The 24,229-nt window shown below is 40.1% G+C and overlaps 1 protein-coding gene across 1 annotated transcript in view; it reads left to right on the top strand.

Moving 5' to 3' along the window:
* Positions 1–23,873, top strand: part of trpc7b (transient receptor potential cation channel, subfamily C, member 7b) — a 44,026-nt gene extending 20,153 nt beyond the window's left edge. Inside the window, exons 5-12 of the mRNA XM_070836669.1 lie at positions 1,939–2,155; positions 3,505–3,738; positions 5,395–5,659; positions 19,225–19,420; positions 19,635–19,856; positions 22,372–22,452; positions 23,423–23,498; positions 23,734–23,873. Coding sequence (XP_070692770.1) covers positions 1,939–2,155; positions 3,505–3,738; positions 5,395–5,659; positions 19,225–19,420; positions 19,635–19,856; positions 22,372–22,452; positions 23,423–23,498; positions 23,734–23,873 — 1,431 coding nt within the window. The remainder of the gene's footprint in view (positions 1–1,938; positions 2,156–3,504; positions 3,739–5,394; positions 5,660–19,224; positions 19,421–19,634; positions 19,857–22,371; positions 22,453–23,422; positions 23,499–23,733) is intronic.
* The last annotated feature ends 356 nt before the right edge of the window (positions 23,874–24,229 follow it).

Here is a 24,229-nt window from a genome sequence, read left to right as displayed (position 1 = left end):
ACAACAGAGTGTCTCATAGTGCTTTACAGGAATGTAATTGATGAAAATGATTTCATTTATTTTCCTCGCTCAAATCTAGATAAGTATTTATTTAGAGTGGACACAATGTACAACAGGCTTGACTCTCCCAGGTGGAAAGATGTTAGGGAATAATGAAAGACACAGCAGCTCCATGTGAGATTTCCATTTCACACCAAACCGCTTTTATTTAGTGTGCATGTGCCTGCTGCCAGCAGCCACCATTTTGTTAGAGGAGAGTAGATCAGCTCTTGTCACCATCGCTGATAAAAAAAATAAACCCATGGGGTTTGCATTCCTCACACAGCAGTAGCTTAACATTTAAGGTTGGAAAGGGAGGGAGGGGGGTGACATGGATAGGCCTTATCAGTACAGCAGATAATGATAAATGAAGGAGGCAGAGCTGTCCCAATGGCAGGAGGAGGTTTAGAGGGCTTTGCAGGGTTAAGATTTACCAGACAACCTTTTCCCACATGGTCTAGTAGTGTGTGTGGCAATGGAACAGCTAGTGAATCTAATGTGCTAGCATGCATGCAGAGAGCAGAGATATCCTGTGGGTAGTTAATATTGAACACAGCAGGTTTAGAGAGGGGCAAATATTGGGATCTCAAATGTCTCTATGAGGTTGAGTGTGTTTGTGTGTGTGTGTACATGGATGCACATTTGTGTGTCTTGGCATATTTTAGTTCAATTATAAAAAGGTCCCTCTGTGTGGTGGAATGTTTAACGCACCTTGCACAGCACCACCTTTCTCCATATGGTGCATTTCCGCAAACTCTGGTGATTGTTTGGTGTCTAGTTATTCCACCATTATGTTGTTGCGAAAATGATCAATGGTTAAGCACATCCTTGAATCATAGCAGCTGTTGTTTGCCCGCTAAGATGGTTGTTTAGTGATGCTTTTCAGATTTTGATCTCTTAGGATCAAAATCTCAGCAACTCGGCAAAAAGCATGACTACTGCATTGTCTCAGTAAATAAAAACAAATGGTTTGTTTGGCTGCACCTTTACACTTGTGTATAGACATTTTATTAACTGCATTAAGAAAATACAACTCAAACATGCATCTTCAGTCTGACACAAAAACAGATTTCTCAAGCTCTTGTGTTTGCATGTGAACACAAGTAATTGACAAATATTATCAAATAAAATTTTGTTTTATCAATTTACTCTGGTGTACTCCGCAGGGACATGAGAGGGCTTCATCATCTTCATCTTATAGTTACTGAGTATCTGAAATTTTGTCCACTAGTAGCTATGGAGAGGCCCCCACACATTCCTGCCAATGGTTTCTCATTATCCCACTGATCTACTGGTGGTAGTAAAGTACCAAGAAATACAATAAACAGCAATAAAACACAATAAGCAAGCAATTGCAGGAAAGATGAAGACTAGCAAGGAAACCATGGATGCAAATAATGCAAGGTTGAAAATGTTGCAAAGAGAAGAAATGTTTTCAGCACATTTCTCAGAGTTCATTGGTTGATAACAAGTAGCACTAAATGTAAATATAACTTTTGTTTATTAACAAGTTAAAGTCCACACAATGTTATGAAATAATATTGTTATTATACCAAATGACAATGCGTAACATGAAATGTGATGAAGCCACAGAGAATCATCATCCAAATATTTGGTTCACTTTGATACACATGGACATTCCAGACATGTAACAAACAGCTGTTTTCAGGGGAAAGACTTTGATAAAGCCATTGTATACTACGTAAGCAGCTCCAAAAGACAGCCAGACCAAGTTAGCAATTAGCTTATAGCCATAGTGGAGCTCATCAAATCTTTAAATGGGATTTGGCAATTTGGCAACACTTTCACTAGATCAGCTTTAACTCTGCTAGTTTTTGTAAACCACAGATACACAATTTAACATTAATTTGATTATATCCTCAATCCTGTCACTTCCAGCTTGGTCAGATCCTGCGAAGCCCCTTCATGAAGTTCGTGGCTCACGCTGTCTCCTTCACCATCTTCTTGGGTTTGCTGGTTGTGAACGCCTCAGATCGCTTTGAAGGTGTCAAGAATCTGCCCAATGAGACCATCACAGACCACCCACGGCAGGTCTTCAGGGTCAAGACCACCCAGTTTTCCTGGACAGAGATGTTGATCATGAAGTGGGTGTTGGGTGAGTTGCATTCTAACATTGTTTCTGGCAATGTTTGAAATTCTGTAGTTACAGCCTATTAAAATGCAAATGGTTGTGAGATAGCCATTGTCAAGGCACACTCTCCATCATGATAAGAAATTAACCTTGATATAAGAAAGTCAAGACAAAAAGTTACCTCGTATATTTTTTCAAGGTTTTGTTTTAATCAATATGGATGTACTTCATCAATATCAACATCAACATGCAAATAAGACGAGTTTATAGCGATGTTTCTACTAAGGTTCTCCACTTTTAAATGTTACTCCCTTTACGTTTTTCTACAACACAACACTGTTGTGATGAATCAGTAAAGTTCAGTGAATTTTTCTGCCAAACTTTGCAATGAGGCAAAATTAAACATTAACGTAACACCATACCAACCAAGGGGATGAAAGCCAAAGTACTGCCAATACAACACTTCATTCTCTGTTATCATTCAAAGGCCAAGTAGAAGGTCCTGCTTGGGTGCAGCACAGGCCAGAATTGTTAATGCAGGGGCCATGCTGTGTCCCAACGATAAGCTGGAGGGAAGCTTGGAGGTTGACCTAAGAAGTGCTGCTGAGGAAATATTAGAGGGAGGGATAGAGAGGAACAGAAATGGAGAAAAGATGAGAGCAGTCGAAGGTGATGGATGAAAGTAGAGGGACTGTTGGAGTGTATGGCATACACAGACGGGGAGCTACACAGGGGTGACAGAAAGACGAAGACAAAATCAACAGATAAAGAGCCCATGGCAATATCTGTCAGTCCTCAGCTGCTTCCCATCTGCTGATGTTCTTCCATTATGAGTGTGGTTTGTGTATGTTGGTGCACATATGGTTCTGTTTTTATTTGTTTATGTGTAACGGCACCATTCTTTTCCCATCTGTGGTAATTTTTGGCAGCAGGTGCTTGTGTGTGTTTGTTTCTGTGTGTGTTCAGTGAGTGTTGGCTTGAGTGGACCAGGGTAATTGTAATTCCAGCAGCATGTTTCAAAGGCCTAGTAATTGTTATAGAGATGATACTGATCAGGGTCCCCTTTCAGTAAGCAATTTTCTCCTTGTTTTGGCTCCAAATAGAGAATGAGAGAGTGGTTGCGTAGGAGGAATTAGGTTTTCCACTGAGAGAGTGTGTGTGTATCTGTGTGTGTATGTGTGTGTGTGCATGAGCTATAAATGGGGATGTATATGCTTTGTTGTCAACATCCGTGAATGTGCACGTTTCTTGTGAGTATATATAAACTTGTTTATGTTTGTATAATTGCCTGTGAGAGCCTCTTTATCTTCATGTTGTGTATTAGTATTCATTGTGTTTATTGTATGTGTGTGTGTATGTGTGTCCTTCCTCAGGTATGATTTGGTCAGAATGTAAGGAGATCTGGAGCGACGGGCCCAGGGAGTACATCATGCACCTGTGGAACGTTCTGGACTTTGGCATGTTGTCTATCTTCGTGGCATCCTTCACGGCACGCTTCATGGCGTTCCTCAAGGCATCCAAAGCCCAGCAGTATGTGGACATGCATGTTCCAGATGAAGATCTCAGCAATGCCTCGCTGCCTGACGAAGTGGCCTACTTCACTTACGGTAAGCAGTTACTCCAATATGAATATAACTAATGTCAGAGATGCTAGCAATGTTAAACTGAGATAAAAGGTTTTAAAGATATCTACGAATTCTTTGTTTAATTTCTGAATTCTTTTAGTGTTTTTGCACTACATTTCCCTGAGATTACTTGGATGGAGTCTGAGTGCTTTTCTTAGCAATTTTGACTACCGCTATTCATTGTAACTATTCAAATCCTTGGGATCTTCAGTTTGAAAAAACTTGTTTATTCTGCAGCACAAAAAGTTAAACTGCTTCGCTTCTTATCTACCAGATAATTTCCAGAGGAAAGGCCAATTTGACACCTCATGATAAAATGTAAAAGCCTTCATGAGGTGCTTGAATCATTGTTGTGCTACATCAGTCACTGATAACAAGCAGCAAATTATATGAGTATTTGTCTGGAAATGTCAAAACCAGAGCTGGGACACTAGACGATGACATCATTTAGATAAAAATGCAATTGTTGTGTACTTGCCTCAAGATGTTCACGCATATTTGTGCTCACATTCTCCTGTTTGATCCTTGGCTTGATTGCACCACACCACATTTAATGACTTCATATGTCATACATACACACTAACACAAACACATGCACAGGGTATATTGCACATAGATATATTGTATATCTGCTTTTCATTAAATAAATCAAGAAAATGTCAAGATTACAGAACATGTAAACTTATATTTCACTTCTATAACTAAAATCCCTCTACAACAATATTAAAACTTGCTGCAGAGTGCCGGCTATAGACTGTTTGTGGCCCACTAAGGGAACCTTCATCAGTGCTGTCATCTGGTGGTCTGACTCTGTCATGACACATCAGTATACATGGGAATGTACAGAATAATATTATTGCAGTGTCAGTTATTATCTCCATGTGTCTTCATATTTGCACTGGAATGTACACACATTGTGTATATGTACTAGATAGTTGCGGTGTGATGGAATCTTCTATTTCTCTTTTTGTTTTATGGTCCTCATCTCTTTGGTATCTCATTTTTTTCAGTTATCCTCTCCATCAACATGTCTTACTGTGTCTCTGTTGCTGCCCCTCCCTCTTCTTCTCTCAGTCTGTCCTTCCTTCTCCTTGGACACACTATCCCTTTATCCCTTCTCATTGCTGCACATCACTCTCATACTCGTCCCCTTCCCTTCTCCCTCCCTCACCCTCTTCTCTCCAACATCTCAGCCATCCTCACTTAATCCATCCCTCTGAGATTATGTCCTTTAGGAACATCTCTTACAAACATCTAGATCCCACTGTCACCAAAAGTTTGCTCTGTACATACGGCGAAAAACAGTTATGTGCAGCTGATAGCTGACATCAACATTTCGAAGAAAAAAAAATAATGCCTACATACACTTATCATCTCTGCATTGTTGTGGATTATTATGGTTAGTTATAATTGTCATTTCAACATTATTTTGGAGCTATACTGTACTTGTATATATGATGCATCAGATTTTATTTGGTGTGAAAATGTTAACGGGGTAAAATCTGAACCTGGGACCTTTTTTATTGTGCAAATAACCAGTTTCCCTCAAAATCAAACAATTAAACAGTACTCTCTGGTTTGACACTGCATTAGCTTATTCTGAGTAGTAGCTCAGCCTTTTCCTTTCTTCTCCAACAGCCAGGAACAAATGGCGTCCCTCAGACCCCCAGATCATCTCAGAAGGCCTGTACGCCATCGCCGTGGTGCTGAGCTTCTCACGCATTGCCTACATCCTACCAGCCAACGAGAGCTTCGGCCCACTGCAGATTTCCCTGGGGCGCACAGTCAAAGATATCTTCAAGTTCATGGTCATCTTCATCATGGTGTTTGTGGCCTTCATGATTGGCATGTTCAACCTGTACTCATACTACCTGGGGGCCAAGTACAATCCTGCCTTTACCACGTAAGTGTGTTTATGGTTTGGTTATGTCTAAACATATTTACATCTACATGGCTGCATCCTTTTCACGCTCTTACGGACATGCACAAATGCTATCAGAAAGGCAAACACCATGTAGCTACATGATGGCCCTACCCTTGTCTTTTTAATCAGACTCGACTGCAAAACAGACAAAGAATTTACATCAAAAGTATCTGATTTGGGTTCAGTGCCACTGTAATTGCTAGACAAGGCCATATAACAGGGAAATCCCCAGGACAATATAACTCCTCACATGTCCTCCTTGATGAGACTTTGCTGGGTTCATTAAATTCATGGTGCTTTATCAGCCGCAAAAATCGAACTTTCATCTTCCCCCAGGCCTAATGCTGGCAATCAGACTATTTGGTTAAATTTAATAAGGAAAATGCTGAATGAGATGGTTTTCTCACTAAGATCTATAATAAACACTGGTGAATAGTGGTTTAACAAAGCGTTAAACAAAGTTATGGGTAGGAAATAAGGCTTTTCTCCTGCATCATTTTGTGTTTACTGTGCCAAAGAGGAGAGCTCCACTCTGCTATATCTCTGTCAGAGCTGTTTTTGGCTAAAATTAAAATAGAAGTGAAGGTGAGATGGCAAGTGTCAGTGTTAATGGTAGATTCAGTCTGAGCTGTAGTAAAAATGCATTAATATTGGTGTAATGTAAATGCCAAGTGCTTAGGTGTTAATGATACATAAAACATTTTGGGCTATTGATTTTTTGAAATTTTAGATCAATATGGATGTGAAAGTAACAAGAGGAGCTGTTTGGGATGTTTTGGCAGTATCTGAAAAGTTTTAGAAGTTCCTCAGACACGCAAGAATTTTCCCATCATTTCCTGAAGTTTTAGGTAGAGTCATTAGATTTTAACTCCACTAACACCAAGAAAAAGTGGTTAACAGTGAAATAACTATTGAACCAAATGATAAAAGTCAGCCATCTGTGTGTAACTAAAGCTCACTACTACTTCATTTAGCACTTAACCAGACTCTAACATTGAACCCTTCAACAACATTTTTAGTCTGTTTTTAAGTCGGCACAATAATTACTTGCCATATCTACATAATCTCCTCTCCTTACCAGACATGAAACAGTCTTCTCCTGGTTCCTCTCTTCCTTGGACTTCAGCCGTTTCAGTTAGACAAATCAAGTGGGATAGTCTATTGTTGTATTTGATAATTGAACATCATTCAACTGGAATTACAAAGGCGGTGATAACCACACTCTAAATGTGATTTACCTGCTTAAGTGCATGTAATTTAATCACAAGGGTCAACTATTTCAAGTAGTCAAACAGTACACAGGTGGAGTGTATAAAACCAATTCATTCAAAGTTTATTTTATCAATTTCATTGTAGCAGTTTTACAGGCAAGTTGTGTTATATATCAATCTGCTTGTAAAGCAATCAACACATCCAACACATCCAACACAACAACACATCAATCTGAACATCAATACTTATGCCTCCTTTCTTCATCATCTTTCTTTCGTCAGTGTCCGACATTTGTCGGAAAGTTATTTATCTTGGGCTGCTGACAGAATCTTTCAACAGAAGTCTGTTTATCATCATTGATCTCAAAATGGAAACGCTCTCTGAGGTCTCTCCCCTTCGCGTCATTATTCATTTTCTCAGAAGAAGACATCTAAAGATTTAAACAGATGACGTTTCACTATTTCTGCTTAGAGCAATTCATGCTTTACACGTTGGTCTGTACTTACACTGGCATATACTGTTCTGTTTTTTGTGTTTTTTACTAACCACAGTACTAATGTCTATGCAACTACAGTTTTTCATCTGGTACATTGATTAAAGTTCACACTCTCTATTTGCAAGACAGCCTGCACTAAAGAAGTCACAAGTAGCTCTGCTTTTTACTAGTTTGATAATCAGTCATCCCACCAGGTTAGAGCTGTAGACAGGTTCAACGAAGACCAGATTATGAAAGTCAGTCTGACATGAATTCTTGCCCTCAGTTAATTTTGTATCAGCAGGCTTTCCAGCAATGACAAACCGCTGCCAGAGGTCCACATCTGTCACCTCATAAGCATAAACCTTGTGATGTGGGTGTTGTGTAAACAACAAAGTGGTTTGATGTAAAACAGACCAGCCTTATGGTCCAGTTGTTTGCCTTGCATCTAAGTTTCCCCTCTGCAATACAACTAAACGATAGGATTAAATATGGCAAAGTTAGATTGACCTGGGAACACTGCCACCACTGTTTCTAGTTGTTTTGGCAAGCTGTACAGTGATTGAGATTCAGTTTTCCTGGCAGGCTCTACCATGCCAGATTGTTTGTCTGTCTATCTGTCTGTCTGCCTGTAATTCTTATCTTGTTGTAGACACACGTCTGTCAACCTGCCTGCGCTTGACTCTATATGTCGACTTGATACAGTGGCATATCTCTTTAACATCTGTGTAACTAGACTTCGCCTATAAACACGGTTCATTTACACACTTTTTTCAGCATCATTAGGTCTGAAAGTTCTAAACTTGCCTTCAACAGTATATCACACACCCGCAGCTGATACGCTACATAAACTTAGATAGGGTCAAGTACCAATAACAATAAAATCAAATATGCTATGCTACATTTGTGCTGCCTCAGTTTGTTTAAAGTGCAGTTGTTTCACTGCCATTATCTTCACATATTTTTTTATCACCAGTGAGGTATGCAACGCCTGGGAGCAATTACAAGTTTATGACCTGCTGAACATTCACCATAGACAGAATCACTGATGATAAAAGGTGTGTGATTGGACTTTTAGTGTGAGGACTCTACTTTCCCATGCTGACTTACCCTGCACCTCTGTGCTGTGCATACACAGTAGCTCTTCTGCTGAGCCCATAGCACAGGAGGGCTGTGAGTTCTGCTTGGCTGCCTGCATGGAACCAAAGATCCAGGCAATGTGATGAGCAGACAGACAGAAAAGTGGTATAAGAGGGCGTTAACTGACAGAAGGGTAGATAAACAGGCAGAATTAGAGTCTAATTGAGATGAAATGAACAGTCAGAAAGATTTTGGTCACAACCTCAGAGTCAGACATAATGAAGACTTCTCCTAAAGCAAAGGACAAGTGCAGAAAAGATCCTGGGCACTGAAGATGGAATTCCTTATCATTACCATTACATGCTCATTTCCATCAGGGGCGTATGATACAGCTCTGTACATCTCTTCTCCTCTTATCACTTCTCTCTGTTTTAGAGAGCTACATCAAGGCTGATTTCAAAAATCAGCATTAACAGAGCCATGTTAAAAATAGAAGCTATTTCTGCACATCTTAACAACTTCAGACTGCATTTCTTGTTGGAGTTTTATTTTTTTGGCAAGAAAATACCCCTGAATTTCTGCCTAAATGAGACACACTGGTGTCCCTCTGACAGTTTTTGCCTACTTTGGCAGTGGGAACTGCATAGAGTTGTTTTTAGCTTGGTAGAAACCCCTTAAATTCCGTTGTTATTGTCAGTCTCGCCACCAGGAGTCAGTCTAGCTTTAAATCTCAACCTATCTGTGTAGTTGTTGACTAAACAAATGCCTGGAGTGAACAGTGCAGAGAGACAGCGATGCATTTATGTTTATGCAGTGTCTAATTTTTTGTTGAGTTAATCTAATCAACCCTTTTGTTCAATATTTTGTCTATGATTGTCTCATAGAATTTGCCATCTGTGTGCTCTGATACACGTCTCTTTTATCTCTTTTGTGTGCATGTGTATTTTTCTGTCCCACTCAATTAAATTACTACATGAGGCTGTGATGTGTTTTGCATATGACTGTTAATAATCTTGCCCATGCTGTGCGTACATTGTGAATTCTCAAAAGAGCAGTTTCCCGTCTATCTGTTTTCTCTCTGTCATCCAGCAGAGAACATGTGCCTGTATGAATATAATATATAATAATATATATATGTGTGCGTGTGTCCAGTTCTGTGTGTGTGGACACTGTGACTTTGGCTGTCTGACAGGGGATGTTTGATGGAAGGCAGGTCTCATAGCGCTGATACAGAAAGATGAGGAGGGAGCCAGGTGGAAGTGGAAATGATTCCCCAGAAGGGGCCACTCAGACTTGAGGACAGAGGGAGGGATGTGAGTAGAAGAAGGGTGGGGTGTGGTGGTGGAGTGAGGTGCAGGTGGACGTTATGACTTTTTCACACACATAGGCTCACTCACACAAGCTAAAACTCCCACACACATACAGTTGAATGCAGAGCTGGATAGTGCTTAATGAAGACTGAACAGTAATAGCCACACATGCCCAATCCCCAAAGACCCGCAGACTCAGACGACTATCTGACTCACGCACCAAAAACACACACCACATGCTCTTTGCTGAGTGCCCACGCAGTAATGTTCTCAAATGTGCAAATACACTTAAGCAGGGACACACAAGGAGCAGGCACATACATGCACAATCACATGTCCTCTCTTTCCCTCTGTGTTTTTGCATTTGTCACAACAGGTGCTTAGGTGGGCAAACAAACATTTATGTACAGATCAATTCACACACACGCTTATCAGGATTCTGATTTGGACAGCACTGGTGGAGCAGTGGACCCGTCTCTATGTTCTAGTCAACCATGCATGACAGCACTACAGTGAGTGAGAGAGACAGAGAGACAGATGGAGGGGGAAAGGACATGGGAGAAAGAAGGAGAGATGGATGAAATAGGTAAATGCTTTCAAACAGGTAGAGGTCAAAGCCGGAGGAAAACAGGGTGTTTCAAGGACCTTGAAAAAAAGATCAATATAATGAATAATGATTATACTGAAGTGAAACAGTGGAAATAATAGTGAATTAATACAACACAATCGTTGTGATAGCTGACAGCTTAGCCGTGCAGCAAAGTCCAGAGGAGGCAATGAGGGATGAGAAGAGAACCACAGGGAAAGATGCAGATTGCAGAGGAGGCTGTTTTTGGCTCAGCTCTTTGTTCCGGTAAATCGTGGTACACCAGCCAGCATGCATAGACAATGTAGGAAAAAGAAGGGAGAGAGAGTGAGGGAGGATGAGAGAAGGTCAAACGGACTAAGCAACAGACAGAAGCACAGCCACGCGGGCTTAGCACAGATTTAGACTGCAGATATTTTACCAGCAACCATTTGAAAAGGTGGGAGGAAATAATAAATATAGTATGTAGAGTATGAATTTTTTCTCAGCTGCTCCTTTTTCCAGCAGTCAATGAGTGCTACATGTTCATTCAGCTGCTGTTTATATACCATAATGTGTTATTTTATGTTATGTCGTTAAGGCCGTGAAGTTTCTTTGGCAACATGGGCCCTCTTCATAGCAGTGAAACATGATTGAATTGAAAGACACAATGAGACCTGAGACAGTAGAGGCAAGATAAGGAGGCATATCAGATTAAAGCCAAGGACAAAGCCATTTAATGCAATGTAAATGGAGAGAGACAGTGAGAGCAAATAGAGACAAAATAGAAAAGTGGAGTGGATAAGGGATGGCAGATTGAAATGCAGAAATGAAGATGCAAGCAGGAATATAAATTGAAGCTGAAGTGAAGACTGAGAGAAAGTGTCAGGAAAAAGAAGGAAAAACAAAGGGTGTGAGTTGTTGAATCTTGAGTGACGGATAGAGTTGGAAGATGGTGGCAAGATGGGGATCTCTCTGAGAGACACAGGCTCTGAGAGGAGGATAAGAGGAGGATGAGAGCGCTGAAAATGAAAGAGATGGTAAAGACAGAGTCGAGGTGAGCAAAAGAGAGAATTTATTAGCTCTGGAGGCAAGGCAGAGGTGTCATGTTCAGCCTTTACCAGTCAAGCACATCTGAATGTCAAAATGAGGAGAGAAGACACAATTACAATTAAAGTTAGGCAGACAGACAGGACAGAGAGACAAAAATAAATGAAGAAGAATGCATTCATGCTGTGTGACCAATATGGGCTTCTAAATGTCAGTGCTCAGACCAGTAGCTTTAGGGTTTGTGCCAATTTTCAGTATTTTGAAATAAATTCTTCCATTACCCTGCCAAATGATGTCAAGCATTCAATTTCCTTTTTGGTCAAATGTAATCTGTTTGAAATGCAAAAGCAGTGAGACCATCATTTGACACAAAATATTTCTATTCAAATTCATTTCTTTGAGTAGTAGTGCTTCAGTTAAAAAGTCCAGAGCAGGGAGCTCAACCCACATATGGTCATGGAATCACATCAGTACCGTTCATTAAACCATCACATGAAGAATTAATCCACTTTAGAGACATTAAAAACTGTCAGCTCTCCAACTTGCACATCATAAATACAGTTGATCAGTGGTGGAATTTAACTAAGTACATTTACGTCTTACATTTCTAAGTACTGTACTTGGTTCAAATTTGACACTTTACTTTACTTGTACTTTACTTGACTTTTGACATTTAATGCAGCTTTATACTTCTATCCCACTACATCTCAGAGACAAATATTGTACTTTTTACCACATTACATTTACACGTCTGACAGCATCAGCCACTAGTCAAGTTTCAGATTTCAATTTTCTCTTCAACTGAAGGCCATATACTGTATCTCCAAATTTGGTGATTTTGAATTTGAATTTTTCTGATAAACTGAAGGACTGAGTATTCCTTTATGGGCTGTGAAGAGTATCCTATATCTTGAGATAAATACATTGAAAAAAACAACAACAACAAAAATCATTGTCACAAAGTTGAAAACAGGTTTGTTTTTCTAAGCACATGAAGGACACACAGGACAGCAATACTGCAAACAGGTGATTTTATATGATGCATTGCTGTAGCTTAAACTACCTAACTGTATATTATAGTAGTATAGTAGTAAGTAGTTAAAATTAGCTCAACCTTAAACATCTGCATACACAACATACACATTAATGCATCAGTAATACTAATCCAAACAAATTCCCAAAACATCACATATATAACAGCAAAACACTGACAATATTTTTCTGCATAATGAGCTCTTTTGCTTTTTTATCTTAAGTCAATTTTGCTGATTTTACTGAAGTAAGGGTTTCAATACAGGACCTTTACTTGTAGTGTAGTATTTTCACAGTATGGTATTGCTGCTTTTACTTGAATACTGTAAACTTATTTTAAAGTGCAGTGATGGTGGTGGCAGATTTAGCACTTTAAATTCAGGTAGACAAAACCTGTGTGTAATCATTGTTTAGCAAACATAACACCAGGTGATAATATCTTGGATAACAATTTTGGCTGGAGTTGCTTAAGTGTAAACTTTTAACCCACATCTTTGTGATTTTGATTTTGGAAAAGTTATTATGGACACCACCGCAATTACTGTTTGATGTTTGACGAACAGTCCATTTACAGTTTGATTGGTAAATGAAAAGTTAAAAAGACTGAGTGTCATCATTTGGCTGGCTAATATTACACATATTAGTAGCCAAAATCCCAGTCCCAGCACATCGGTTTTTGTTGCGTATTATGAAAAGATGAAGACAGCACAGGCTAACAGAGGATGGAAAACAGCAAGGGAGCAGACAAATTAGAAAAAAGTTGATGTTGAGCTTGATTCGCTATCAAAACACTCTTAATTGCTCGTCTTGTGACATTGTATCCCCCGCTTAATAAGATCTATCTCACAACCTGCCTGAAACAGTCTCCTTTTGCGTAGCTCTCATTTTGTGTCACACTGTCTGTCACACAGATATACACACATTCAAACAGGCACATTCATGAGATACACTCGTTTTCATCTGGTTCCCCTTTCTCTTTCTCTCTCCCTCTTTTTGTCTCTTTAACAAACACACACATACACACACACACACAGGCAGGCAAGAATGCACCTCTTGGGAGCAGCATTCATTCATTCATTAAAAGGCGAGGTGGGCACGGCCCCTGCTGTCGCCATGGTGACAGCTCCTTTGGTGTGATACACAGAAAGTTAAACTCAATTTAATATTTAAAGATGTTTCATCTATATTTGTCTGGAGGAGAGGAGAGGAGAGGAGAGGAGAGGAGAGGAGAAATTTAATATCTTGCTAACGACTGAAGGGCAGAAGGAAAGAGGCAGAGCAGAAGGCCGTTCACAAAGTCTAAATTTGCATTTACAGCTACTATTGGCCAATGTGAGAGTATTGCTGGAGATGAAACAAAGAGGAGAAATGTACGAGAGGGGAAAAATAATGGAAAAAAAAGAAAATCAAACGAATAGGTTGAGTGGCAGAAATTTCTAAAAGCTGTTGGGATGAAAGATAGAAAGAGCGAGAGAGAGGGATGGACGGTAATGCAGAGAAAGATATAAAAGCATTGGCAATGGGAATATAATGAGAAAATGGGTGAAAGATGAACGAGAGGCAGATATTATAGCGTGGCTGAGAGGAGCTAAAACAGCAACAGAGACAAACAAAGCACAAAGCAAGAGTGACGGAGAGCATGTCTCTGGGGGGAAGAGGTTGATTTGGGCCTGCCTGTGATTGGGTTTGGACCGCTCCTGCAGAGCCGAGGTGACTCACCAGTCTCCCACACACACAGACACACACCGTGCTGTATGTGGCCTGAGTGTGTATACCTGTACGTGTGGTAGAGTGTGAGTTACAGAGTTAGTTCTTTACTGTCAGTTTCCTTCAGCGGCAAGAGTGTGTGTGTGTGTGTGTCTGTGTGAAGCCATCCTGTTGTGTGCAGCCTATTGGGAGCTGCCACTCTTAATAACAGATAATAACACACTGTCCATCTCTGTCTCCAGATGCCCACTGTCCCTGCTGATTCACTGCCTGTTGTACAATGCTCTTATAAAACACACACATGCACACGGACACACAAGTTAAAATTAAATGATATAATCTCATTCCTAGGCTGTTAAAAAATCTTCCATTATCCAGAGCATCAAGCATCTCATATATCTCAGTAACGGGGGATTGTATAATACACAAATGACCAGCGCCTTAGCTGACACTAGCAAAAGACAAATTCAAATTTGTGTTGTTGATCTCCATGGATACATTTTAGATTTTTCATTATTGCACTTCTTCCCAGACAGGCTCCTCACACAAAGTTCAGTGAATTCAATAAGCAGAAAACAAGGTGAACAAAACAAATGATGATGCACAGCAGGACTGGCTGCCCATGCATCAACATTATCCAGTATGCAAGAAAGGCCTCTACCCTCATATGCACTTCTATCCCTATTCTGAGTCTGTATTCGTGTGTCTTATGAATAGAAGTGGGGAGGTGTAATGTATGTAGCCATTTACATTAATACATGGTTGACTTGGATGGGGCTGTGAGGGGATCAATTCCAGCAACACTGCCAACACATAAATGCCACATTTTGGAAGTTGCTTTATATTAAACTGACAATCTGTCTGTGCGCAGATGAACAGTGTATATAAATAGTCCGGCATGTGTTGAGTGTGTCATTTTAATTGTGTGTGTGTGTGTGTGTGTGTGCATTTGTCCCTACGAGTGTCTGGTGTAAAGGCACATATTAATGTTGCCTGGAACAAAGCCCTTCATCATTATCTGCACTCACATTTTTGGAACATGAAAATCTAAATCGAGTGAGCATTTCACACGGGTGGGAAGGAAAGCTGGGAGACAGAATAATTTGATTAAAAAGATAATTGGGATGCTACACAATCACGACCAGATAATTGTCCCCTTTTTTATTTTGGTTCAAATTACAAAACCACGGGAAAGCATTTTTATCTGGTAAGACAGGCTGTAGATAAGTGACGAGACATTATTTAAAGAGAGAAGGCTTAGAATAACAGGTTTTCGAGGCAAGTCCATCGAAATCACCTCACTCGGCTCTCCTGATTGCGCGATAGGCTGGTAGGTGTGTGATGTGAATAATGAGTGAGACGATGGTATTGTTGATAGCTGCCTTCAGCTGCTGCTAGTCTCCAAGTAATGGTCTATGCTTAGGTCATCTATTACAGCAACAAAGCAAAGAAAAACACTCAAGATGTACTTTTAATGCTGGTGAATGTGTTTCTGTTTACACATGCCTCCAGTGCTCAGTGTCACTAATGAGTGTGTTGGCACTTATGATGTCCATGCCTCTGCACCTGTGTTCACTGTAAAAGAGATGGATATTTTACAAAGTAGATATTTTGTAACCTGATGAGGTGATGTCAGTTCAAATTCTAGTCAAGAAAGAAATTGTTTCCATGGTTACATGATGTCACTGCTTGTTTATCTGGTCAGAAACACTTATACTGGGGCAAGTAAAGCAATGGTTTTTACTTATTTGCATTAATCAAGTTGAGAAAAAGACAATTAAGACATTTATTTATTTGATCATTACTTGGTTTGAGAAATTGCTTTGTGTCTTAACATTCAGAGAAGTTGGACATCACGGGTCAGGGATTAGGACAAGGGCAGTTCATCTTTGTGCTGTGAGGTTCAAATGTTATGTTGCCTCTGTAAACATATGAAGTATTTTGAGCTTTTGAGAATTGTGTTCCCAGCAGTATTGTGTATTACTGCTTGGAACAGTATTGTGTTCCCAGCAATTAATATAAATGTATGATGTATCTTGGCAGTAGCAGAAACAAGGAAAAGTGTGATGTTTCAGTCAAGATGCAAAACATCTACTAACTATCAAACAAACTGCAGCGATGAGTCTTGCCACATTCAGTCCACACTCTGCCAGGAATGTGAACAGGCTAACAGGCTAACAAGCACTGCACCTACTGTCTGATTAGTGCATGAATGCATCTTGTGAGCCCTGAATCCCCCAAGTGGTCTCTTTGGTACTTTTGTACAGTATGAAGTACATGTTGGAAGTGTTGATGGCCGTGAGTATGAATGAGAGGTGATTCAGCAGCGGCTGAGTCGAGTCAGTTCAAGTACAGTCAAGTATACAGGTTTGTTGTACTGAACGGTTTCAGCAATGAGCACATACAGCTGCAGGAGGCTGGATGGTTAGTCTCCACCTGCACTGCTTAAAGCAAGCTAAAAAAATGTCAGACTCAAGCAAATTTGTAAATCTGTAATGTATCCATTTATATGCCTGGCAGTTAGTGTGGTAACATATAAACGTAGGCAGGAGAAGGTCGTAGCTTTTGTCATGCTGGCACAACTTTATTGGGAAAAAAATTAGAATATATAAACAGAATTTCTAGGAGATAGGTTTGGTGGATGTGGTTTGATAAAATTGATTGACAGTGGTCCCCGGTTGTTGTCAGGTTCTGAGAGAAGTGAGAGAGAGAGAAGAGAAGAGAAGAGAGAAGACAAAAAGCACAGAGAAAATAAAAGCAGTGACGTCAAATGTGACATAAATTCTCTTTTCATGTAGAAATCAGTCACTCCTAGTAAGACTTTGACCACGAAAAAAAACATTATCAGGGCAATTAAGTTTATAGAGTGCTCTGTGGTTTTGAAATAGAGACTGATCGATTTATTGTAACACTTTTTCATGTGAGAACGTTTTTTGGGGGGTTTTTTTGCATGTTAATACAATGTTCAACATTCACTCAGGCTCACACACCCAAACTATCAACAGACAGTGGTGTAATGATATAAGGACATCAGGGTCATGTTGGCACGTGAGTCAATTGTCCATACATGTTAAATCAATGAACATGGGATGTTTTTTCCATGTTTGAAGGAGAAATAATCTGTTCAAAGGTAAAAAGCTATAAATACATGGTATGCACCAACTGTTAATTATGCTATTCAGCTAAAGTTTAGAGATGCAGAGGGAATATTGACTTGCGGGCTGACACCCAAAGGGCAGCCTGATAAAGGGAGTCATTAAGCAGAAGTGTTTCTAATGAACAAGGTTGTTCTAAGCTAAATGTGACACAAGAAGAGACAGTTATATGGGTTTAGTAATTACAGAGTTTCAACAGTCTATTCATAACCAGTGGGAGCCCTCACTTTTTTGGTAAATGTTTTCACAGACAGCAATGTATTTTTCAAGGAAACGTGCTGGATAAAAGCAGATCATATTCTTAGATGTTTTGCAGCTGAGTTAGAGAGAGAACACACACATATCTGCTCTGTGTGTGTTTTGGTTTCCTCCTGGAAGGTTAATGCTGAAGTACCAAGAGGAGTCTCTGTTTTCATGTGTGCGAGAAAGCCGAGGGGAGAGCCTGAGCCTATGTGTGTTTGTGTCTGTCTCTGTCTTTTTATGCATACGAGGGTAGGTTTTTTTCCCTCTGTGCCCTCACCTAGTTCTCTGCTTGCCAATGACACTGGGTCTGTTTGAAAGAATTTAAGTTGGAAGACACCTACAGCCTCAGACCAGGAGCCCACAGATCTTCTCTCCCCACAGCCTCCCTCAGACCTCCAACCCCTCCAGCAATCCAACCAGACGGCTTCTCACTCCCTTCTGAGCCCCTCTCTGTCATCTCAAGCCCATGTTTGAGAGGACATGAAATATTTAATAACAGACATGTACCGGAATGTCAATGTTCACAGGTCTTGCAGCTGAAAATGCACGAAACAACATTAACAGTGTTTACTTTATCAGGTCTAAATGTCAGGGATAAGACAGGTGAAGCCTGCTAACTTTAAGTATTTCAGCCATAACTAATTCCTGGTGTCTCTATGATGATCAGTCTCAGAAATCTGATTCACAATGACATTGAACTGAAGAAAGTATAGTTAGCCACCATTAACTTTTGAAAATGTTCAGTGTGCTTTTTAGCGGTTTAGTGAACTCTTGGTTGAAATGTTTCTGCATTTATCTTATTATATGCAGCCTTGACACCCCCAAAAAGAACACATACATATTCACTGTAAGTTATGTGCAAAACAAACCTTTATTGTTTCTCCATTAACTCCAGTGTCTATTTTGTGTAAAGGCAGATACAGGACAAGGCTATGACTTCCTTAATTGATTTTCTTTATAAATCTTATTTACTTACTTAGTTAGTTAGGTTTTTCAGAAGCCAAAGGTTTTTATGCATATGTATTTGCAGTGCTCTGTGTGTGTAATTGTAAGTGGAAGTGTATGTGTTTGTATGTGTTTGTGTGTGTGTGTGTGTGTGTGTGTGTGTGTGTGTGTGTGTGTGTGTGTGTGTGTGTGTGTGTGTGTGTGTGTGTGTGTGTGTGTGTGTGTGTGTGTGTATGTGTATGTGTATGTGAGAGCAATAAATAAGATAAGATGAGAGACTTTACTTATCCCACTGTGGGGAAATTCACTTGTTACAGCAACAGAAGAGACAGAGAAGGTGCAGAAACAAAGTGTCAGTAACGGAAGTAGTGCAAAAACAAGGGATATAACAAATCTGAAAATAAATTCAAATATAAAAAAATGAGAAATATAAAATATATGTGTGTATTGCACAGGATATTGCAAGTATCACACAGTAGTAAAAAAAAAACAACAACAAATGAGTAGTGATAAAGTGCAGGTAGTGGCTGTGATATTGTCGTTGGAGAAAAGGGATCATGTATTCAAATTGGACATGACTCATCAGGTATTTTATCAGTGCCACCTCATAAACCCCACAACATTAAAAAGGATTTCGTGTGTTTGTATGTGCCCGTTGTATATGTTTGAGTGAAAGAGCAATTAACTGCTCACATGATGGGCTTTTATGTGTGTATTCATTGTCTTTTACTGTTTTCTTACTACCACATTTTGTCTCACTTTCCTTGCAGGGTGGAAGAGAGTTTTAAGACTCTTTTTTGGTCAATCTTTGGGCTGTCTGAAGTGATCTCAGTAGTGCTGAAGTATGACCATAAGTTCATAGAGAACATCGGCTACGTGCTGTATGGAGTCTATAATGTCACGATGGTGGTTGTCCTGCTCAACATGCTAATTGCCATGATCAACAGCTCATACCAGGAGATAGAGGTACTTAAATAAAATGGTCATTCAATACAGAAAAGGTATGATATTATCAGTAAGAATAATTTTGTCATGGGCCTGAAGAACTAAGACTAAGTAAGTTTCAAGTTTTTTCTCAGTGTGATTTTTTTGAATTTTATTATTATTATTTTTACTCCACTCATCACCCGCTCTACATATTTCTAATGCACCCTCTTTCTCTGTGTGTTTGTTTCTTCAGGAGGATGCCGATGTGGAATGGAAGTTTGCCCGAGCCAAATTGTGGCTGTCCTACTTTGACGAGGGACGCACACTGCCCGCCCCCTTCAACCTGGTTCCTAGTCCAAAGTCCTTCTACTACCTGGTCCTTCGCATCAAGGCCTGCCTGATACTCCTCTGCAAGGCCAGCAGCCATAGCCATAACACCGAGCTGGAGATGGGTATGCTGAACTCACAGGCCAAGGTCAGTGTCAGGAACTCTTTGATTCCTGATCTCATGACAAATTACAGATACAAGCTAAAAATATGTTGTTATTTTGCATATGTTATCATATGTGACTGGGAACAATGGGTTTACATTATTTGTCACATTTTAATTAATGATTTTTCAAAACAATGAATACTTGTTAAGTAATGTTTCTCTTCATCTCACAATTATCTTTTCTCAGTGCTTTCATTCAACTTCTCCTACATTTTCCAGAGACTGTGGTTGGAGCCAATAATTGCAAGCTAATTACTGACAACATGCAACTTGTTTTTCTTGCCTCCCGTCCAGCATATTATTTTTCAGACAATAGGAAAATAGTATTATGAAGTTATAGTTTACACAGAAAAAGCAAGTGACGAAGAGCAGTTTTTAATGGAGTTTGGTTCACTTTATATCCTGTTTATTCTTTGCTTTTGTGCAGAAGACAATGGCCATATCAGTACTTTCCATCCAAATATTTCTTTTTTGCAGGCTCCTTTCCAGCTAAATGATGATGATTATAATTTATTTCCTAGGTGACTTCACTTAAAGGACGGTCGATATTTGAAAAGGGGCAAAGGACAGGCTCACTAATTGCACTCACAATCTGCAGTGGACTCGTTTATATGTACAGGTCTGGGTCTACTGTTTGCAGTCAATTATTGGATCTTCAACATATATATGCACTGTACTTGATACCCTTGTGGTTAAGACCCAGGGAATAGATGATGTTCCACAAGCCTGGGATGCAATTTAAGCTTTGTTCATTTTCACACTTTGTCCCTCTCATGGATTGTCCATCTAAATAAAATCATCGTAATGAAAAGAAAGTCTTGCGTGAAGAAAATGGCATAGTCCATTTAACACAGAATCAAAATTAGTGCTGGCCTTGTCTGCAAGCATTTCCTCCATCTGAGTCCTTGGCTCACCTCAGCACCTTGCCTAAGCTATTAGTCAGGCCATTGGATCTGCCCACGTATGCTCAACTGTCTGGGCAGGTTTCTGATGAGGACAAGATGGGTTACACCCTGCTGCCTCTGTGAGCCCCAAGTTCTCTACAGCCCTGACAGTTTAACTGCAGAGCCAAGCAGGTGCAGCAGGCGATCGATACATGAGCTCATGCTCGACCATGGTGCAGCTTAAAAGATGTCGAGTGAGATTCAGAGAAGACAACACATCTTTTTGAATCATTAATTTAGTCCTTTCAATCTTCTGGTCCATGTTTCTCAGGTGGAATATCAACAATTTTAATGAATTTAAGCTATGTTAAGCTAGTAATTATGTTGCTTTCAAAGCAGCATATGTTCAGAAAGATAACCAAGTCAGTAGTTGGTGAAATGCCAGTTTTAATGACTAAATTGTACATGTTTAAGAGAAACTGATTGAGCCTCAGGATATATTTTAAATGAAAATTTGTAGGTGGCTTTGATTTTAAAAGAAGTAATAAGTTCACATTTATTCAGTAAGTATTTGTACTGTGTGTGTGTGTGTGTGTGTGTGTTTGCCCATATGCAGTAGTTGATGATCAGGCCCCTTAGTGAATTTGTCTTTCATATATTCACTGTAATTACGACAATTAGCTTCTTGCTTAAAGCAAATAAATTGAATATCACTTAAATGGGAAGCAGCTGAGGCCAACAAAGCAAGTTAATGGTAGGGAGTAGATCAAAGACTGCCCTCAAAGAGAGTTAAGCATTGTCAGATGTGTTCCTCACGTTGACATGAAACTGAAACAGTAGTTTCAGTAGTTCTTTGGCTCAATAACAAAAATGCTGATTTGCAGTAGGTGTCTCAAGTTCAACAAAGTCCTAAAATGACTGTACATTTCCCTGTATAATGAAAAAAAAAACTATGATGTATATGGTGTATAGCATCAGTATTTTATTAATATATGTGCTGTACGTACAGTATGTTTTATGTTCATAATTTTGAAAGAATTTGCTACTGTCTGAGGTAAATTAAACATTCTTTAATATTGAAAACCAATGTTACTTAGCTTTGTCAGGGCTTTAAACATTAAAGCTTTGTCAGTTATATTTTAGAAAAAAGCAGAAAATTCCCATGTTGTTTATTATTCATTATTTTTCTTCGTCATTGTTCGACTCTTATGTTGACTTAAGAGGTATCACCAGGCCTCTGCAGCTTTCATGTACATAGAGTCCCATCTAGTTGCACGTTTCCACACTTCAGTTAAAACTCATTTTGACACTGCGGCGCTGAAATGACACACAAGCTACAAAGCATGGTCATGGGCGTGGAAGGCATGTAGAAATCAGATAATAAACATTCACCCTGGTCAAGTGATGCTGTCAATTCTCTTTGCCTTCTCTTTGAAGACATCTGTGAGGACGAGATACACAAATACTAAGCCCTGCCTTTCATTGTTGTTTTGTTTTGGCAGTGTGTTGCCTCCCCTAACACCCTTTTCAAATGCTTCCATTATAGAAGATCACTCAACCCTGAAATGTGACGTTAACACTGGACTGTTGTCTGTATCCCACTGTTGCAACAGGATGAACGCTTCAGGTCTTATCCACGACTGGGAGAAGAGTTCATTCCAAGAAAATCTAGAAAACAACCAACCAGATACCAGGTAAGACAGAGAGCGAAGATGAGACAAACCATAATCGTGGAATCTCAGAGAAGAGCGAGTCGAAGGGAGATGGAGAGGAACGTTCAGGCTGAGGAAGATGGAGGAAAACAAAAGTAGAGAGGCATAGCAGCAGAGAGTGGGCTGGCTGGAGGGTGATAAAGGATGACAGAAAGAGAGAGAAAATGAGAGGGTTGGAAGAGGCAAATAGAGACTGGTAAGAAATGCAGAGGGAAGGAAGAGCGAGGAGGGTAGGGAGACAACAGGGAGGAAAGAATTTAACAAGAGTTTGGATGAAAGGATTCTGACTGAAAGGAAGGAAGGATTGAACAAGTGATTGCGAGTGAAAGAGGGAGAGAAGGAATTGCAAAAAGAAAAAGAGAGCAACAGAGTAAGCCTGTAAATGCCTCTAATGAGCTGTTTGAGGCAGATCGAAAGCAGACACAGGGTAAATGAGCTCGAAATTTCACACCGAAGAGGGAAGAGATCCTCTCCTCCTTAGCCTTCACCTTTGCACTGAGGGAATTCTAACTTCCCTTACTGGTCGACTGCACTTTTGTCTCCCAGTTTGTTTGTTTTTTCCAACATCCAGCACACAAAGTCTCGAGATCACTCACACCAAGCAATTACATATCACTTAATTGTGTGGTGACAGGTATGACAGGTATCGACCCATATCCAGATTGCCTGCATGCAGAGGATGACTGCTTGAGCCTTGGCAGCAGCTGCAGGACATCCCTACTGGCCACAGATCAATACCCAACTCTTCGCACACAGTCTCTGAGACGCAGCGCCGTTCTTTACCGCTGTCTGCATGATTTTGTGTGTGTGCAGAGGCGCGTACACACAAATGTGCACATAAAAGTAATTAGAGAAGGAGCAGTTTGTTTACTGGATAAACACACCATGTGTTGTCACATCACCCTGTCACCTTCTCTCTATTTAATCTTCTCCTTTCCTCTCCTCCTTGTAGAAGATCATGAAGCGCCTGATTAAGCGGTATGTGCTAAAGGCTCAAGTGGACAGAGAGAACGATGAAGTCAATGAGGGTAAAAATTCCCTTTTCATTAAGGCTCACTCTGTGTCATTATTTCCTCAGGGCATGTGTGTGGATGAGGATGGATTGTTGCTGAGGGATAAAGGATGGGCTTTAGTGTGTGTGTGTCTGTATGTGTGACATTAAGTAAATTAAGTTATGCTGTAGATCATTGTATTCTTTGTGTTCTATGGCTTCATATACTACGTGCTCACCTGCATATGTGTCCGTGTGTGACTGTGTTTCAGGCGAGCTGAAGGAGATCAAGCAAGACATTTCCAGCCTCCGTTATGAGCTTCTGGAGGAGAAGTCCCAGGCCGCTGGAGATCTGGCCCAGCTCATCCAACAACTTGGCGACAAGTTTGGCAAGAACACCATGAGACACTGACAGGGCTCGCAAGAAGGAGAGAGAGGGAAGGTGGGAGGAGGATGTGAAAGAGGGTAAAATTAGGGGGAGGTGGGGGCAGAAAACAGGGTCAGGGTAGGTATTTTTAAGACCTTTGTAGCGGAAGAGGGAAAAAAAGGGAGAGTGGAAGCAGGATGTCTATGTCTAGACAGGGTAGAAAGTGACAGCGACATAGTGACATAAATGAGTTAAAATCTGCAAACATAAAGCAAGAGGCAAGTTTTTTTGTATATGCAATGACCAACTAGGAAGGAATGTGGAAAGGAGATAGCTGCAACTGCAAGTGAGCACAAGGTCAAAAGGTCAGAGGTGAGGTAAACTTTGTGCATTTGTGTTGA

Source organism: Pempheris klunzingeri, chromosome 9 (assembly GCF_042242105.1).
Source record: "Pempheris klunzingeri isolate RE-2024b chromosome 9, fPemKlu1.hap1, whole genome shotgun sequence".
In the NCBI taxonomy this organism is placed as follows: Eukaryota; Metazoa; Chordata; class Actinopteri; order Acropomatiformes; family Pempheridae; genus Pempheris; species Pempheris klunzingeri.
This window is presented reverse-complemented; position numbering and strand designations above follow the sequence as displayed.